A 19565-nucleotide genomic window follows, 5' to 3' on the forward strand; every position below is an offset into this window, starting at 1 on the left:
CACTGCGAAAAAGAGAAAACAGGGCGGCCAAAACTCTTTCGAAAACACACAGATGGGGAACAAGAGAGAGGGGCCATGTTTGTTTGTGGTTATTAGTCCTGTCAAGGACAAGCAGGTGTCTGAAAGTTGAAATGGACACGTCTCTGAAAAGACGAGGTTATAATTATAAAAGCACTCCTTACCCAGATGCGGTACGGCGACCTGTATGCAGACCTTAAAGAAGTTTCTGGGAAGGAGTGGAGGCAGGAAAGGAGCGTGAAAGTGAAAGGAGAAATAAAATGAGTGGAAAGGAGTGTGAGAGAAAGATGGAGAAGTGAAAAGAAGGAGACGAGAGCAGAGCAGAGCATGCGAGGTGGTGGTGGTGGTGGTGGGACGCATTTTAATGGTGCCAGTTGAATACTGGAATAGTCAATGCTGGCCGTGTTATGAGTAGGAAAACCTTGAGCAACGCTGTCCATCATTATCGCATTCACTCCCAGGCTGAACATTCATTTGTGTGCACAATCAAATAGACTCCACAGGCCATCCTGTAAAACTGTTACGTATCACTGTCCGTAACTGAGCTCCTGCTGACTCATGCTGACTTTTAGTGTCATGGTCTGGACGCTGGGTTGAAATGTGAAAACATGGCAGAGAAACAAGGCTTTCTGACCAGCATGTTTGGTGGTGTGTAAAATATTAGCTTCAGTACTGATACTACATTAAAGATGAAGTCAGTGATATTAAAGTCTGACCACTTTGCAATCACATTTCAGTAGATGTTAGACAAATCAGTTCAGAGGAAAAACTCCGGTTTCTGTGGTGCCCCGGGTTCTAAACAAGACAAATAACAAATAACACAGACCATCATCCAACCAATCAGGAAAAAGGGAATTCATGGGGATTTTAGGTTCTGCCTGTTGCACTAACATTCAGGCTTTCTAACCTAGGCAATGTGGATGTTTTGTGGGCGTGGCTTTGACAGGAACTCTGAAACATTGGACTGTATTTCTTAAACTTTGGTTTAGAAGTGACTTAAAACAGACGATTTACTCACCAAAATCACTGTAAACTGAGTGCAAGAGTTTATATGCCGTTATGAGAAAATTAAGAAGTTTGTAACAATAAAACTCAATTTATTAGGTGTCAGAAATGTTCCTTTGTTATCACGAGAAATAAAAATGCTCAAATAGTGTATGCTAAGATATTAACAGTGGATTTGTTTAAAAAAAAAATAGATGGATATATTCTGTAAACTTGTATATTCACTCTTTAAACTCCTTCATATCCTCTGAGCAGCTTCTGCATCGTCTCATTTGTAAAATTTATCTTTGACATGCTTGTTAAGACTCTCAATGCCTTCTTTAGATCAGGTTCTAGAGACTTTCATGGCCAAGGCAAAACTTTGTTTCAAACTTCTGCTTATGTTTGGGATTGTTGTCATATTGTATGGCATGTATTTTTATCATCTTGGAATCTCTTAACTTGAAAATTATTTACAAATTAATTGTTTTACATTCAGAAACCATAGGGAGTATAAACGTCTGCACTTGATTGTACTTTCAAATATCCTAGAAGGAAAAAAATGGTGGAAAAGTTAGGATATAAAATAATTTTAAATCCATAATAGCAAGAATAGTTTAACATTACATAACGCTCAAGTTAGAAATCCTGCACCATTAAATATCACTGTTACAATACAGAATAATGAGTTACACCCAGCTCTTAATTTAAGAGTAGTAGTTCAAACGCTGTTATTCCACAACGCTGTTAAATTCCCAAATCCGACTGGTCAGAAGGCGTAGATTCGTTTTCTATAACATTCGGCAAATCGCAGGTTTATATTAATGCACTCAATCTAATGTTGTTTTTCTATAGTAATTCACAGGGACTTGTATGGCAGATGTTCCAAATAATGTAAGGCCAATGATAAAAGGATAAAACGTTGTGTTATTGAACAAAGAATAATGTATAATTGTTGATTATGTTGAAGCTTTCTGTAAGGAGAAAGTAAGAAGTCTCCAGTGTTTGTGCTTCCACAACGTGGATAATATAATGAAATGTGTCGTTCATTCATAAATGCTAAAATTTTAATTGTTGGCAAGTTGTTGAAGCATAATGGAATAAAACCATTCCAGATATGCTGTTATTGGAAAATATTCCTCATCAGGTTGTAACAGTAACTCCTTTTCGCGTCGGGCTACATTATACCACTCCGTCATTGATTATTTTCCTATAACAGCACTCCCCTAAGTGTTTTATTCCTTACTTATCAGTCTTTACTTATCAGTCCAGCTCCTGTGATTGGTGTGGAGATTAACACAGTACTTCTATGCGCAGACAAATCTGAGAAACTGCACGGATCTTCTCTCTCTCACTCTCACATATACACACACGCACACAATCCATCTTCAGGCTTGTTTATTTCTTTCATCCGTTGCTGTTTTTTGTGCTGACCTGGAGGATCAGAGGAAAAAATAAGATTTAGTTAACTTTATCTCCGTGTGCCTATGAAGAGTTTTGGGGGGGATTGGGGCAGTAGCAAATTAACCTATGAGCTTCACTACTGGAAAAAGCCCTTACTAAATAAAAAAAGAAATGGACAAACCCACTTCCTGACTTTGCACTTTTTTCTGCTTGTGTTAGGAAATTTTGCCATCACACACTTATAGCTGAGACAAGAAAGTGTGTAGATAGAAAGGCTTTCCTTTCCTTTCCTTTTCACCCAACCTTAAATCCTACTACACCCCCTCCCCCCAAAAAAAGTATCAATTGTCTTGTCATACAATCGTTTTCTTGTCTTTTGCTACATGCCTTTATATTTCCGTATTGTGCGTCATCCAGCTAGTTTTATAGTCTCTTTTTCGCTCTTTCAGTCTCGCTCGTTCTTCAATTATTCACTTCACACTTGAGCAGAGAGGCTGTCTCCAATCGATATCCTGACTGCCTTTAGAAACATTGGAGCGAGGGAAGACCCCTGAAAAGTAGCTTCTGTCACACCGCTCTCTTCTTAAAAATGGCGGTTCACAGATGTGCTTTTGTCTGAAGATCAGAGTTGAGCTGTATTCGGAGGATAAACAAGCACCTGAGTTTTATGATGTTTATTACACCCTGTCAAACCTTACAATTCAGCCCTGTGATTCATTCGTTATAATGGGAATGATACGGCTGCGGCTCTCCAGCGAGCCAAATCCCTTTACTGTGTGCGCGTGTGTGTGTGTGTGTGTGTGTGTTAAACTGGTGTATTATAGAGCTATGCTTACCAGGAACTTGCCAAAGACATCTGCACTTCATAGGAGAGCATCAGACAGGATTAATAAGGCTAAACATGGCCCATTTGAAGGAACAAACACATGCCCACACATCCAGAATTAGAGTATCCCTCGTGCTTTTCTGTTCGGTTTGCCTGAATTATAGGGATGTGATGTGGCACTGGTAAAATCGTTATACAGTAATATGAAAATCTGGAACAGTTGTTAAAAATAATGCTGTACCCGTGAAAATTACGTCACATAATATTTGTATTTTTACTATTTTTGTCCAGTTTTCTCGTAAGATGTTGACCACTTACACATACTTCTCCTGAGATACATGAAGCCTCATTTTCTCATAACTGCTGCTCATACAACCGGAGGTGCACTGGATAGTGTTGCAGTCTCGCATCTCTCAAGGTTTCCTGGTTCAATCCTGAGTTCGATTCCTTCAATCACATTTTTTCAGTGCATCCATGTTTGTTTGCTCTGGGTCCTCTGGTTTCCTCCCACCTACCAAAAAAGCATGCAGGTTGATGGATTGCATTCTGTACAGGATTTTGTTGAGTTTTCTTTTTGTGATTGTCGCGGCCAAAGTGCTTGATTTTACTGCAGCTTTTTTCAAAAATAGTGATGCAACTTGAGGAGATTTGTCCCCCTTTTTTTTTTTGGCGGAAAACTACTTGAATTTGTAAAATTGCATTTGCACAAAATTGTTTTGCATTGTCTTTCGCAGTGATGTTTGTTGGTAAATCCGACCTTTTAGCTGTACTCACACGTGACGCACGTGAATCGAATGTGCGTTATGATGATGTCACATGATGCGGCTCAAATCTGCGGAACATCTACTGTAACTGTGAAAAATTGAAAGCTCTGAAAAATATTGCAGAGTTTGCTTCATTTTGCGTTAATTCCTGCAATCGCACGATCCTGGAGGGACTGGTGGATTTGTCACCGAATTTCCCCTTTGAATAAGTATCAATGGCACTAGTTCTGAATGAAGAAGACCACTAACTGCCTTATAGTTCTTTACCTGAGCTAGCAGGTGAATAGCTAGTGTCACTTCCATCAAATGGGGGTGGAAGCCATCTAAGGAAGCCATCTTTCCTACCCAGGCTTAAAGCTCAATTTGGAATCCCAGCCACAGATAGTTCACACTCCTGATCTTCCAATGAAATGGTGAAACCTTGGATAGATTGCCACTTGGAAGCCTGAAGAATGATTTTTGCTAGATCGAGTGAGCAATAGTGAGAGGCACCAAGCACCCCCAGTCCATCAATATACTCCTTACTGGTATTCAACTAAAACCAGAAATCCATCAATGAATGAAAAAGTTGTGTAGAGCACTACCTCTGCCTTATTTTCTTTTAACCCATATTCCAGCAAATCCCACCTCCTGTGCTGGAATTGGCTAGTGGTTCTTACAACCAGTCTGCCGACTGGACAATTGAGAACAAAGATCGGGGAAAAGGAAAGGAACTATCCGGGAGGAGATTGACGCAAGTCAGGTAGGAGAAAAGCAACACTTCTTTGACGCTTCTGAAGTTCCTATGATAATTTGATGGACTTTGCAAAGGTCCAATCATTGGGCTGTGGTGTAAGACAGGGCAGTGTAAGACACTGAAAGGAAAGCACTATTTGCCTTCTTGCTGGTTCACAGAACAATTGGTTAATGTCACTGTGGTTGACAGTGACAGCATATTCTCCCTCCCAACCAGAGAGCACGTCCTCTCTTGCTCTCCTGGCCATGGATAGCTGTGGCATTGTCAGGATTCAAACCTCGGAGTTCTGTTCAACAGGACAATCACTTTTGTGTTGTACCACTCAGGAGACTTACTTTTGGACATGGGAGATTAAATTTATACTTTCTTTTTACTCCACCACTCTTTATGACGCTGCTTCCGTCTTCCATTCACTTAACAACTCTGTCTCGCTTTTTCAGTTAAACAGTCTGGATTTTGCAGCCTGATAGAGGAACCTTTGCCCACTGACCCGAGTGTAGAGAAGTTGCTCGGGACATCCATGTCCACAGCAGGTTTAACAGGTGACACCTCACTCTCCATGAGGCAGAGCATGGTTTAGAACAGTGGTCACCAACCCTCTTCTTTGAGATCTATCCTCTTGTAGGTTTCATCTCCAACCAAAATCAAACACACCTGTTTTAGTTGAACAAGAGCTTCTTAAGGCAATGATTAGATGGTCAGGTGGGCACGATTATGGTTGGAGCTAAAGTCTTCAGGAAGGTAGATCTCCAGGAACAGGGCTAGTGACCGCTGGTTTAGAGCATGAATAGGGACTGGCGGTGGAAACCACTACTTTATACTTCCTACTCCAGAGGCCGAACTCCCGTTCAGTTAATTACACACTTCTACTTGGACAGAACGCCAAACTGTCACGCACTTCCATTTTTATTCCCCCTTTTTGCCGAACTCTCCTCTTCCATCTGTTCTGTTGTCCCTTTTTTGTTGAACCTCTCGTCCTGGCCCTTGCTGGGCTTGTTTGGTTGTCTCAGCAATAGCCGAGTGGTGTGTTGACGGCCTTGCAGTTTTGTAGCAGAGGATAAGCGTAGGAACTTTTTCTAATTGGCGGTTTTAGTTGCTCTGGTTGCTGAGTTCAGGGCTTTTCTCCCCTCGGCGCGACCCCAATCTTCCTCCCCGGCCTCTAAGCTCCCACAAATGTGTTGAGGATGCAGTTTTGGCTGGGCTCTTTTCCTCCAACCCCCCTCCAGCTCACACACACACACACACACACACACACACACACACACACACACACACACACACACACACACACACAAATATAATATTAATATATATATAATCTACATGTATGTATGTATGTATGTATGTATATGTGTGTATATATAATGTGTGTGTGTGTGTATGTATATGTACACACACACACATGCTCTCTCTCTCCCTCCTCACACTGGTTCTTATGTGCTCAATCTCTCACTCTCTCTGTACAGCTCCTGGCTTTAACTTTTCTTTTGTCTTCATCCTTTTGTTCCTCTCGGTCTCTTCGTGTGCTTCTCTAGACCTGTTTTTTGTTCAGTGGCACTTTTCTTTCTTTCTTGCTCTCTCATGCTCAGCGCTTTCTGTCCCTCATCCCCTTCAAGTGTGTGTGTGTGTGTGTGTGTGTGTGTGTGTGTGTGTGTGTGACTTAACTCTAGAGAAGTCAGGGGTGTGAGGGCTGATGGAGAAGAATTTAGCGTACGCCTGCAAAAAGCCACTATGACCACCTCAGCACACTTCTTCATCTTTCTCACAAATTATGGTGCCGTCTCCTTCCAACATGCGCGCACGCACACACACACACACACATCACTAATAATATATGCTGCATAACTACATATGCGTGTATACTACACTTATTTATATGTAACTTTAATAAAGAATTCCAGAAATGAATAAAATATTGTTGTTTACTGCAGTTGTCTTAATCTTAATTTTTAAAATGATTTTTTCTAAATGTATTTATTCCATTTCGATATGTCTATCTTGAGTTCATACTGCATGTAGGCATTTAAATTTATAACCCTGACAAAAGGCTATTTTCTGTGGATTTAAAACAGCAACATGAACAATAAAGCTACTTGTTTCTATATTGTCCGAACAATCGTGCAAAATCATGACTTCAGTCTTAATTCCAGCCGTTATCATGAACTTATCCACGGAATAAAATAAAACACACACTCTTACAGGAGTGTAAGTCCTTTATCGGAGGTAATGAGGTGTGTTGTTGCAGCAGGAAGACGTCCGTTTCTTGTCGGTGACCTCTCCTCACAGAGGAATATTAAACAGAATCACTGTAAGTGGTGTGTGTGTGTGTGTGTGTGTGTGTGTGTGTGTGTGTGTGTGTGTGTGTGTGTGTAGGTGGTCGGATGAAAGCAAGGAGTTATGATGTTGCCCTTCTGTGCTTTTTGTGTGATCTCTCTCATGCATTTTCAAAGTCAATTCCCACTATATATTCCTCTGTGTGTGTGTGTGTGTGTGTGTCTGTGTGTACACGTGTGTTATCCTACAGTTCTGCCTCTTTATTATGTCCTCTTTCAGTCTTTCACTGAAGATGCCAGTCTGATCTGGCACAGAACAGCTGCTCGAACGTAGCCACCAATTGCTGCATGCTGCACTATTTAGTCCACATGGGTTGAAATTGAAATTTAGGCTAGACGCTGCCCGCTGTGTGCACCATATGGACATGTCCCTTTTTTTATTTTTTCCCCTCGTTCGTCTACACATGTTGTCCTAAATCATCCTAACCTTTTTGGTGTTCTCAATGGACTTGCGAGTGTGTGAGGTAGTGCTGTGTATGAGGTTTTGTGTGTGTGTGTGTGTGTGTGTGTGTGTGTGTGTGTGTGTGTGTGTGTGTGTGTGTGTGTGTGTGTGTGTGGCAGGCTGGTGCATGGTACAGGGGGGTGGGTCTTTGGCTGGCGGCACTAACAGAGCAGGGGCTGATGGGGGATGGGGGTCGGGCACTAGGGAAATAAGACGAGGCCTGATAAAGATGAAGCCCCTCCCCCTCAGGTTGGTGTGTGTTAATCTGGTCTATTGTGTAGAGATGCTTTTGCTCAAAAACAGTGTAGTGGAAGAATGCAAGAGGGAAACTGTCTTTATGTGTGTTTGCTGGTTGCTCTGGTACTGCAATCTGATTAGGTTTGGGTTATTTATGCTCTGTGCCGCTTAAATCTGTTGCGCACACACACACACAATGATAAATGCAGTTTTTGGCATTTTTCGGTTGCATTACAAACTGATTCAGCAATTGAAAAATATTACGTAATTACTTACAGTCCGTCTTCAGAGATATACGTAATTATGTAACACAAGCCCGTTTTTGGAATTCTAGCTCAGCATTTTGGTCTGTACATTAACCTGCTGATGTGAACATGTCTTATACACACTCACCGTCCACTTTATTAGATACACCTGCTCATTCATGCCATTATTCAGGCACCGAAAGTGGACAGTTGAAGATGTGTACTAACAAAAGTCCAATCTTCTGATCTTCAGCTGTCCAGTTTCTGTTGTAGCCTCAGAGATGCTTTTCTGCTTGATATGGCTGTAAAGAGAGGTTATTTGACTTACCATGGCCTTACTATGACCTATGAACCAGTCTGGCCATTCTCCTCTGACCTCTCTTATCAACAAGGCGTTTCCGCCCACATCACTGCCTCTAACTGAATGTTTTTTGGGTTTTTTTTTTTTTTTTTTGTGAACGCAGAAATTACCACAAAATCAGGGAAACACCACAATATTCGCAGTAGCTTGAGAATTTTTCTAAATTACCTCAGATTTTCCACAGATTTTGGCCTTGATGAACCATGTGACATCATCACAACGCGCATTCAGCTAAAACCCCTTTAGATTCTTGTTTGTTGATTCTGAGTAGAGCTAGAAGGTTTCATTTACCAACAGACATCACTGTGAAAGACCATGCAAAACAATTTCACCAGTTCAAGTAGTTTCTGCAACAAAAAAAAACATAAAATATTAGCCAATTGCATCGCAAATTCAGAAAAAAATCCGCAGCAGAATCGAGCGCTTTTGGCTGCAACAGTCACAAAAAACTCTGTGAAATCCTGTGTGGACTCTTTATATTTACTGTTGTGAATGAAAATTCCAGGAGATCAGCAGTTTCTGAAATCCTGAAACCAGCAAACATGACATGGTCAAAGTCACTGAGATCATCCCCCCCCCCCAATTCTGATGTTTGATGTGAACAAGAACTGAAGCTCCTGATCTGTATCTGCATTATTGTATGCATTGCACTGCTGCCATATGATTGGCTGATTGAATACGTGCATGAAATGGATACATTGAAATAAAAATCTTTATATGTGGATTTCTGTAAAGCTGCTTTGTGTCAGTGTTCATTGTTAAAAGTGCTATACAGATAAGAATTGAATTGAAAGAATGATCAGGTGTTCCTATTAAAGTGTGTATGATTTTTAATAGACTTTAATAGATTTTCTGTAAGAATGGGCAGAGATTCTACAGGTTAACCAAACAAAAGGGCAAGTACATTTGTTTTTGGGTTTTTTTGTGTTTTTTTTGGCCATCTGTTAAACGTAATAAAAGGGATCTGTTTTGCCGTGCTGTGTCGCTGTTTGTTGCTTTTGCCTGTCCTCTGTGTTCCCAAGGCTGAGACGGAGACAGACAGGTTAATCAGTCTAATCCTGAGCCTGCGGCCCAGCGTGCTGCTCCATACGGAGGGATTTTAGCCGGCCTGCGCAGGATAAAACACGCACTTGTCTATCTCTCTTGCTCACACTCTTGCATAGGACCTTCTGGGATTAGTAGGTTCTCATTACTCGGAGCTGTATTTGTGCCCCAGTGATCCGGTGCTGGAAATTGGTGTAGTTGGTGGCAGGACTTATGCAGACTCTTCTTGCGAGCTTTTGCGAGGAAATGACTCCCTCCAACACACACGCACGCACACACACACACACACACACACTCTTAATATGCACCGGGTGTGTTTACTACTGAGACGAAGGTCAACGGCGTCTGACTTCGCTCGTGTCCTCCCATTGAATGACAGCTTTAAATAAATGAAAAGCCCTCTTTGAAAGCCCTTTCGTGTGAAATGCAAATCTTGGGCTTTTAAATCTGATGTTGAGAAACCTGTACATCGGAGAGATGAGAAAAGTAGATTTGCTTACTTACTTAAAGAATACGTCTGTCTTTAATAGAATAAGTATATACACTCACTGTCTTCTTTAATAGGAACACCTGTACACCTGGACATTCCTGCAACGATCCAATCAGTCAGTCATATGGCAGCAGTGCAATGCATAAAATCATTCAGATACAGGTCAGGAGCTTCAGGTCATGTTCACATCAAGCATTAGAATAAGGGGGAAAAATGTGATCTCGGTGACTGTGACCGTGGCATGGTTGAACTTGGTTGAACTTCAGAACTTGACGATCTCCTGGGATTTTCACACACGGCATACTGTAAGCTGTCGTTTTCTCTCATCCCATAGCAAGTAAAAAACATTTCGAGTCTGGCTATCATGTTTATTTCCTCTTGAAATGTTTAACAGAGAGATAACGCAGGAGAGGGATACGACTGCTTGGCACTGCATTTTATTCTGCTCAATTTTGTCTCTGTTTCCACCTGTGTGTTCCTGATTTCTGAAACGAAAAGTCATCTGTTCATGGTAATGAATCAAGCTAGTAAAAATAGTTCTACCGTCAACCAGATCGCACCTCGACTGGCGTGTGTGGCATGTGTGATTCAGACCAATTAGGAGCTTGATGTAGTTGCAGTGTCGAACATGCGTGCTAAAGGCAAACTTTTGTTTATAGGATTTTTTTTTTTTCCCCTGCGGTTGTTGAAACTTTTTGCCTGCCCGACCGGCTCATTATTCAGTTATTACAATGAAACTAATTGGATAGGATTGCTACAAGGATGAAGAAACGAAGTCTGCCATCAATCATCCTTTCATCATTCAAGAGGTTTAATTAGCATGGATTCTCATACGAGTTAGTACGCTGTACATACGTTAAAGTATTAGGGTGTAGTCTGCGATTTGAGATGCAGCTCGGGTCGTAGGGTCACATCTTCTGTTTGCTCTGGGGTTTGTTTGATTCTGGTGGCTGTTAGTAATGCTGCGCTCTGATGTTTGAGGGCGTGGTGCCGGCTGAGGGATGTGAAGGAATGTGCAGAATCATCCTCGCTCGATCCCATGATGGCAGCTGGAACAATGGCTGCTCTTCATGGGAACACCCCGGTGCTGCAGGGGTGTCATCCCTGTGCCCACCTCAATGAAGCCCATTGTAAAGACGTGAGTGTGTGTCTGTGTGTGGACTGAACTTGGTTACATTTTACATGTTGCTTTCCCTTTCTTTGTTTCCTGTAATAGGTGCCCGTTTCCCCTAATTCAATTTAAAAAAAAAAAAAAAAAGGAGAACTAAGATGTCGGTTTGGGGTTTTTTAAGCTGTCACTTTAATGAAAAACGGCTGAGCAGCTATAAGTGTTCATTCAGCTGTCGCAGCTGAGCTGGATTATGTAGCCATGTGTATATGTATACCAAATGAAAAAGGCTGTCCTAAAGTGAATACTTTTTAAACAGATAAAACTATTTAAAATTAGAATTCTGTTTCTAAAACATTACGTTGAAAGGAAAACACATTTTCTGAAGATAGCTCCATTTTCGTTTGTTATGATTTAACATTGGTTTGTGAAATATTACAATTAAAAGTCCCTCCTGTTACTCCTTACAAACGAGTGAGCGCAGTCTAATTAGTCTATTACTGTCTGGTAATCCCCTGGCCTGTTGCCCATTCTACCACTTCCTCCTGTACCATTTGGCTCCTCCCCCGGTTGGGTGTTCACCAGCCTATCAGCGACGAGCAGAACGCTCATCAAAAAAGGTGTTCTCGAACTTGAGTGAAGGTTTCCAACCACTAGAGCCACACAGGAAGTTGGAGACAGGAAGCTGGCGGTTACATGCTGCCACTTTCACTATTCCAGGTTTCTTTTTAGAGAAAGGTAACTAGTTCATGGTACACGTGCTAGGAGGAACTGAGAATACTTTAGTGTGCAGTTTATTTTGAAATTATATCAGTTGCAGCTAAATATAAAAACTAGTTTATTTGTGGTGGGGGGTTGGGTGAGTTTGTAAAGTCGGTACTGTATGATTTGTAGAACTGGTGGGTTAAAGACGTTTTTAAACATATCTGTTTCCTGTCTCACAGATCTGTGTGGTTTACAAGCGGCTCTCGTGGCATGACGACCACTAACAAGGGAAACAAAGCCTTGAAGGTGTGTCACGTATTCTTCTGTACTGTTTTCAAATCTCCCCTTCACCATTTTCTACATCATCCCTCACTTTCTCCCTTTGTGTTCCAGGTGAAGCGGGAACCAGGCGAGAATGGCACAAGCCTCACAGACGACGAGCTGGTGTCTATGTCGGTGCGCGAGCTCAACCAGCACCTGCGTGGCCTCTCCAAGGAGGAGATCGTACAGCTGAAGCAGCGACGGCGCACGCTAAAGAACCGTGGCTATGCCGCCAGCTGCCGAGTCAAGCGTGTCACTCAGAAGGAGGAGCTCGAGCGCCAGAAGGCCGAGCTCCAGCAGGAGGTAGAGAAGCTCGCTTCGGAGAACGCCAGCATGAAGGTCGAGCTCGATGCCCTGCGCTCCAAATATGAGGCACTGCAGAGCTTCGCCAGGACTGTGGCTCGTGCTCCTGCAGTGCCCATCGCCAACACGCCTGTTCCCGTCTCCGCCCGCGGGTCTCTGGCCTCCGTCATTGGGCCGCTTGTACCGGGGAAGGTGGGCGCCACCAGCGTCATCACGATAGTCAAGTCCAAAACAGATGCTAGGTCTTAGTACAGGCCAGTGAGGAGAGAGAGAAAGGAGGAGGGGTGAGTGAGTGAGAAGAGAGAAAGGGGCTTGGTCAGTGCATCACGATTTAGGCACGGGACAGATTCAGTAAGTGGTCAAATTGATGCAAATTGTTCCAGATTTCTTTGAGATGGAGCCTGACATGGAGGACTGGTGTCCTCAACACACCCTCCTACTTCCACTTGAATTGGTCAGTACAGTATCTTTCTGTAGACACACTTCCAAACCAAAATCACCATCAAGGACAGTTAGGACGACTGGGCTTCCAGAAAAATGAGAATTTGAAAAAGAAGCAGCAAAACTGTTTGTTTTGTCCCTCATGACTGCAATGAGTGCTGGATTTATAGTCTTTATATTTTATTGTGTTTTTTTTGTATGATATTGTTGGACTTTAGGGCCCAAGTGTATTTTTTTTTTCTTTTCTTCTTTTGATCTGTATGCACTATTTGAAATTCATTGTGTTGCTGTTTTGTACGTCCATTCTTTTCTTGTGTCAGAGAACTCGGTCACAAAGCAGACGTACACTTTGTACACTTTCAATCTCCACCTTGTGCTTATAAACACAAGGACGTGGAATAAAGACGAGGCTGTTTTTTATTTTTTACAAGAAATCCTATAAAGCCGGGTTAGTTAGGAAAGAGAGCTTGTCCAGGACCCACAAGTCTGACGTGTTGTGGAGTATTAGTGTTCTTCCTGTGTTTATACTGACCCTGCACTGGCGTATCTCCTACTCTGAGATGCTTCCAGCACTGAACACGCTCTACTCTTCACGCTTTTGCGTCCCTTTACCGTTGCCTAATGTCGTGCACTGACCAGCCACTGCTGAAAAGTGAGATGAGACGAGAGGAGAATGAGAGGATATGATATTCGTATGGTAGCTATCAGGATATCTGAGACCAGTTTATGTGATTGGGTAGTCCTTTTTTTCATAATAAATTTTTAAACAAAGTATTTGTTTCTTTTATAACAGAAGCTTATTGGCAAGGCAATAAGATCTTTATGTTGTGGAATGTCAAACTGCTGATATAGTTTCATTTGTGGAGCTCATGAAATTTTGTCGTGTTTTTATGCTGGCAAAACTATATTTTCTCTATATATATCTTTGTTGATTACAAAGTGTTAGCCTTTTATTATTATTATTATTATTATTATTATTATTATTATTATTATTATTAGTGTGTCTTATGCTTCCCAGTAACTCCAGAGAGACTCATTCTCTTCTTATTTTGTCCACTTTACCAAATAGACAAAATCAGAAAAAGATTGCTCTTAAATAAAAATAAATAAATAAAAAAGACATTTGAAAAGGGGACTATCCGGTTGCATAAACCGGAAATCTCTCACAAGCTTTACCATAAAATCTGTCGCTGTGACGTTGCGTAACGTATTATAAGATTCTTTGTCTATATGGTGGAGTCTTGAATTTTATATAAAAAAAAAAAATCACACATAGAGTATCTTGCATTATTTATAAAACATTTAAAAAAAAAAAAAAAAAAAAGAATTATAAAGTTGTTTGATATCTCTCTTTTTTGCAATTGTACCAAAAGTGGCTTAACTATTGAAGTCGATAGCTTTTTCTAGTGACTAGGCGCGTAAAACTGTGGACTAGCGCGTGTGGTGTGATGTGTAAGTGATAAGTTGATGGTACTGTTCACTGTTTTTGGATGTGATGCTCTTTTGTTATTTTTTTTTTTTTTTTTTGCCCAAACCCAGGTGATGGACACACGTTACCCACAATCCTTCAGTTTTTTTTCCCTCCTCCCCAGTGCAGCTGATTTGACACACAGCCTGTACTGAGTTCAAACGTCAGATCTTTTTATGAAAATTTTTATAAATTGGTTTAGACTGTGTTTTTGATGGTTGGCTTATCCTGTCAGGAACAGCAGCGAGTGTTCGGCTTGTCTGCGGTGTGTTAAAGCAGTCCCGGGCGGCTTAAAGTGTAGCAGCAGTGTCGAGTGCTTTTGCACTTGAATGCCGAAGGGACCGGACACGGTTTCCTTGACATCAGCAACACTGGTTCTTTGTGCCCCATTTAGTAACAACTATTCTTACTCTTTGTATTCGTTATAAAGTAAAGCGAGTTAAGGAAGAAGACAAATTCTCAGGAAAGTGGATCTACAGTGAAGGTTTGTGGGGTGCGTGTTAAAGATCCTGTGGTCTCATCACCTCTGTTTGAGAGTCCTTTTTTAGTGATGTGTGATTTTTTTTTATATATTTTGGTGTAAACTGTTTCTATGGTAGATTCTATTTAATGTATTCTGTTTTCATTTTTTGTCATTTTGTTTTGAAATGCCAGGGAAGTGACACTGCACTGATTTTCAACGAGCAAAACGAAACGGACGAAGCAATGTGCTCTCTCTCTCTCTCTCTCTCTCTCTATCTGTCTCGCTCTCCCTTTCTCTCGTGTTTTTAAAAAAGTTATTTTGGAAGCCTCTCTTTTTTTTTGTTTAATGTTGAGCTGTAGGTTGAGGGAGCACTAGTAAAAATGTAAGAAATACAAATGTAAACCATATAGTGAAGGATCATACCTTTCACATTATGCTGAGAAGATATTCTACAGTGTATGCAGTAACGGTACTGAATTTTATTTGGGATTTTTTTCTATTCATATTCCTCCAAGTTTCCTTTTCATAACAAATGTTAGTAGGTTCAATGCAAAAAAAACAACAAAAAAAACACTCAATTAGGCCTTAAACACTTTACACCAGCCAAAATAGTTTCATTCTTTATTTAGTTTTTCCAGCCCTGACTATGTGCATCATGGTACACTGTCTCTAGAGATCAGGGTCGGGGTCCTGAACTCCATCACAACTGATTCATCTCAGAAAGGGCTTGATTTTCAGCACATGAATTGAATCCGGGGTGTATTCGTAAGCCTGAGCAGTGTTGAGTGACAATCCGCAGATACAGACAGCATGCGAGTGCTCCGATCTTTAAAGCTACTATCAGTAGCCTGCATCTTTAAAAAAAAAAAAAGAATTTTACACATCCACTGAGCAATGCCGCCATGATCCTGATATTAAATGGGTCTATTCAGTGTAAGACGAAATGAGCAAGTGTCATGTATAAGAATCTGTTACTAAATGCACTGACTGTAGTTTAAATCCACAGAAATACTTGTTGGATGTTTGGCTGCATCATATCATGTTCTCAAAGTGTCGCTGTTTGAATTTTTTCACCTCAGTCCACTTCAGGTTTGCTGTTAATGATGATGGGGCTTTAACCATAATGAGCTCATCTTAATCTGGACTTATTTGGCATTTAGGTCTGAAGAAATATTGTAGGTCTACTCATCTTTTTTTTTCTTTCAAATTAGAAATCTGTGTAAATGAAGAAAACGAACTTCCTCTGACTGGTTAATCTGTGAATTTGTTCTGTAATGGAGTCTTTGGTCAATTTTTGGCGTTGCTTTTGTAACCAGTGGTGGCGTTTCTCCTATCAGCTGTGGCAGTTCTGTACGACGTTTATGTGCGTGCGTGTGTGTGTGTGTGTGTGTGTGTGTGTGTGTGTGTGTGTTTTTTAAGGGTTAAACTAATGCTACTAGCTTACTAGCGAAAACAATGCCGTGCTCCTCATGGAAGTGCTTGTACTCCAGGTAGCGCCACTGCCTAATACTTTTTAGACTCGCACTCCTCCTCTTCCTGTCGTGCGGCAGAGGAGGACGGGGTGGCTCGGCTCGTTGACGTACGTCATTGTCGTCGTCGTCGTCGTCGTCGTGGTGACTTGGTGTAGAAGTGAACATATGAATTATATGCAAATGTGGGCGGTAGGGAAGATAGGGTTTCTTTTTTTTCTTTTCTTTTTTTTTTTAAAAACCACAAACAGTGAGAGACTGTTTCCATTTTTCCATTTATGTGAATGCTACAGCTTGTCTAATTTTTCTCAAGGCGCTTTATTTGCATGTATAAATATCACATTCCTGCTGAAACATCCAGCTACCAGATGCCAAAACACAGACCGAGCTGCTCAAGCTGGTAGACCGTCTTTGCCAGCTGGTGGAAGGAAACTGTTTCTGAATTCCTGCCACTAATGCTACATCGTAGACAAATAATTTTTTAACAAAATAAACAGTAAGGCAGGTAGAAAATCTCAAGTATCTATTGATCAGCATAGACAAGTGATAAGGAAGATAGAAAATAACTTGCCATCTGGGAAAGAAGGTCTACAAGCTTGACCAGCTTGGTTTTAGGTTTTTGGAGGTGGTCAGACAAAGCTGGATTCTTCTTCAGCAGCGATTGACGATTTAATCAACTAAGCTAATGCAACAATCAACATTAAACAATGCAACAATTAACATTTACCTCAAAACTGTTTCTGGAACATTCTCTGGTACAGTAATACGGCTTCTTTTGTGGTGGTTTTAAATAGAAAATACACTTACAATTCGTTTTTCCCCTTTCAAAAATAGTGCTACCTCCCAGGAGCCGAACACAGTGGATATTAAAAGCAAACTGAGACAATCCTGGGAACAGCTTCCAGAATTGGCTCAGACACTCGCTTGAGATGACCTTGCTGAGAACAATGTGTGTGTAACCACCAACTCGCACCCATTTGACCCCGAGCCACAACCGGCTCTTTTGTCAGATCAGTAGGAAGCAGCAGGCTGACTGAGAGCTCGCTCTGGTCTCAGGTGTCCGCTTCTGTTGCTGTGCAAAAATGCAACACTGTCCTACTTCTTCTCCTGTGGAGTGTAAGTGCAGTGCGTTAACTACGCCAAGTTACATTAATACATCGTACCCAATGACTTCTATTTGTTCTTGCCTGCTCTGTTGCGTTCCCAGTTGCTTTTCACTTTAGGCCTCTTGGGAGAAGCATTGAAAGGTTTAATTTCTTCTGAAAGACAAATGAGTCTCAAATTCTTCACGTCTCTCGTCCCTTGTTAAGGTTTAACCAAGAAACCCAGATTTCTCCCTGTATTTGACCGCCATGGGCAGTTTAAATCATTAACCTCTTATCACACTGCTATTGTAACTGTTAACATCGTTGCCATTGGTGTTTGGGACTTGCTTATCACGCCGCGTGACTTCTCTGCCAGATTCATGACTCATAAATCAATAAAACGAGGATCCCCACATACTGTCGGACATTTTATACATTTGTATATTGATGGCACTCTTGTTGTGCTTCTTTCAGCTTTTGGTGCTTGTTGACTTGCTCACTCCTGTATGAAGCAAAAAGAAATGTATCATTTAATGCAAAATCAATTTGTATGCAGCAATTCTGAGCATTTTTTGGTCCCCTTTCAAAGACCATTTGTGTTTTCTTTTTTTAGTTTGTTCTCATTTTTTCCTGATTGTCTCCCCTGTTCTCTCCATCACTCAAACTGCTATGTCCACATGACAGACCTCATCATTGGAGTGATGTATTTTGGGTTGCCCCCCCCCCCAAAAAAAAAGTACTCAAGCTATAAATTGAGAGGTAATAAACATGGAAAGTATCATCTTTTTTTTGTCTATGAAAAGAATCTGTTCTGTTTTTCTGTATGGGGTGTAATGAATTGTCACAGTACTTTGTATGGGAATTATACATACAGTAAAAGTCCATTTAATTGTAAGTATTTATCAACTAAGTTATTGTACTTTTTGGAATTTGTAGATAAATAATGTATTGGTATATTAATGATGAAATTAATTGTATCAGTCAGTCCGGGGCGTCTTTTAATTTATTGATGTATATACTGTATGTTTGTTGATATACAGCTTACTTTATTTTGTATATGACCAATAAATACATTTTGAAAAACACTGTTGCCTTAGGGTGTGTGTGTGTGTGTGTGTGTGTATGATAATATATGATTTAATATATATATTATATGTATGTATGTATGTATGTATGTATGTATATGTGTGTATATGTGTGTGTGTGTGTGTGTGTGTGTATATGTGTGTATATATATATATATATATAATATTTATAGTGTGTGTGTGTGTGTATAATTTGATCTGAATGTATGACCTAATTTGTCTATATTAAGAATCTCTTCAACAGACCACATGTTTAGATTTTTTTTTTTTTTCATTAATAGCTCTGCCACATTTCATTTTATTTTTCCAATGAGCTTTTGAAATGAATGTAGCAGTAGAGAGTGACCCAGTTGGAACAACCTCTCGGCGGACATATTTTTGGCTTTACATCAGTTAAAAACATGACGGTCGTGATGGATCCACGTGAACGCACCTCGCCGCTTCACGTGGCCGCGCAGGTGTCTTGGCGCGTTCCAGAGCGCGCGTGCCCGCTACTCTCAACAGCACGGACAGCTGATCACGTCCGATTACCGGAAAATGACAGATCTCGTGTTTGTCCTTACCGGTGTTGTATGTTATTATTAGGGAATGTGCTTGCCGAGGTTTAGATGACTTTCCCGACTCTCTCTATTTATTAATTCATAGGGACTTTTTGTTATGATCTGTATCCAGACGACTGATAACACGGTGTCATGGCTGAATCACAAATAACCCCCTCATTGTGTGCACTAAATAGTGTCTGAAATATTGGCCTCTAAGCCTTAAAGCATTTGTCTGAGATTTTTTGAATGGCATGGAAGTAGAGATCAGTAGGCATTAAAGTACTGTTATATTATTATTATTATTATTATTATTATTATTATTATTATTATTATTATTATTATTATTATTGAATTATTATTATAGGCTAGTTAAGTTGAATCGACTGGTTTCTTGTCCTGAATGGATTTTAAATGATGCCAGTTACACGAACGTGTTTCCTTTAAAAAAGTTGCTCATTTACTAATTTAAAGGTCAGTCACTTCAGAACAATTCCCAGTTATCTTATCGAATTGGTTTAGTGGTTGATTTAGGTTCTGTGTGTGGAAAGTTCAGGAATAAAAGGCTCATGGCTCTTAATAAATCTGATGCTACAGCACAAAGAGCATTTCATAAATATTTTCCTACGACGCATAACCCTTTCACACCCGCACGGCAATCAGAAAAACCATGCCAGGTTATTCCTACCCACAG

At 40.7% G+C, this 19565-nt stretch overlaps 1 protein-coding gene and 1 long non-coding RNA gene across 4 annotated transcripts in view; one reads left to right on the forward strand and one right to left on the reverse strand.

Annotated features, from left to right (window-relative positions):
* mafgb (v-maf avian musculoaponeurotic fibrosarcoma oncogene homolog Gb) overlaps window positions 1-14005 on the forward strand; it is a 19094-nt gene extending 5089 nt beyond the window's left edge. For 2 of the 3 annotated variants that reach the window (XM_017478462.3, XM_017478463.3), the window contains exons 2-3: window positions 11937-12003; window positions 12091-14005. In XM_017478462.3, coding sequence (XP_017333951.1) covers window positions 11968-12003; window positions 12091-12570 — 516 coding nt within the window. In that variant the 5' untranslated portion in view covers window positions 11937-11967 and the 3' untranslated portion in view covers window positions 12571-14005. Of the gene's footprint in view, window positions 1-10886; window positions 11023-11936; window positions 12004-12090 lie in introns of those variants that run through there. The other variant, XM_017478459.3, reaches the window with a different exon arrangement.
* Window positions 14006-15292: 1287 nt separating this feature from the next.
* On the reverse strand, window positions 15293-18455 carry LOC128633693 (uncharacterized). The gene is made up of 2 exons (XR_008397072.1): window positions 16138-18455; window positions 15293-15547 (listed from the first exon to the last, which is right to left on the reverse strand). It is a non-coding gene; the product is annotated as an uncharacterized LOC128633693 (long non-coding RNA).
* Between the last annotated feature and the right edge of the window lie 1110 nt (window positions 18456-19565).

This window comes from Ictalurus punctatus, chromosome 10, assembly GCF_001660625.3.
Source record: "Ictalurus punctatus breed USDA103 chromosome 10, Coco_2.0, whole genome shotgun sequence".
NCBI lineage: Eukaryota > Metazoa > Chordata > Actinopteri > Siluriformes > Ictaluridae > Ictalurus > Ictalurus punctatus.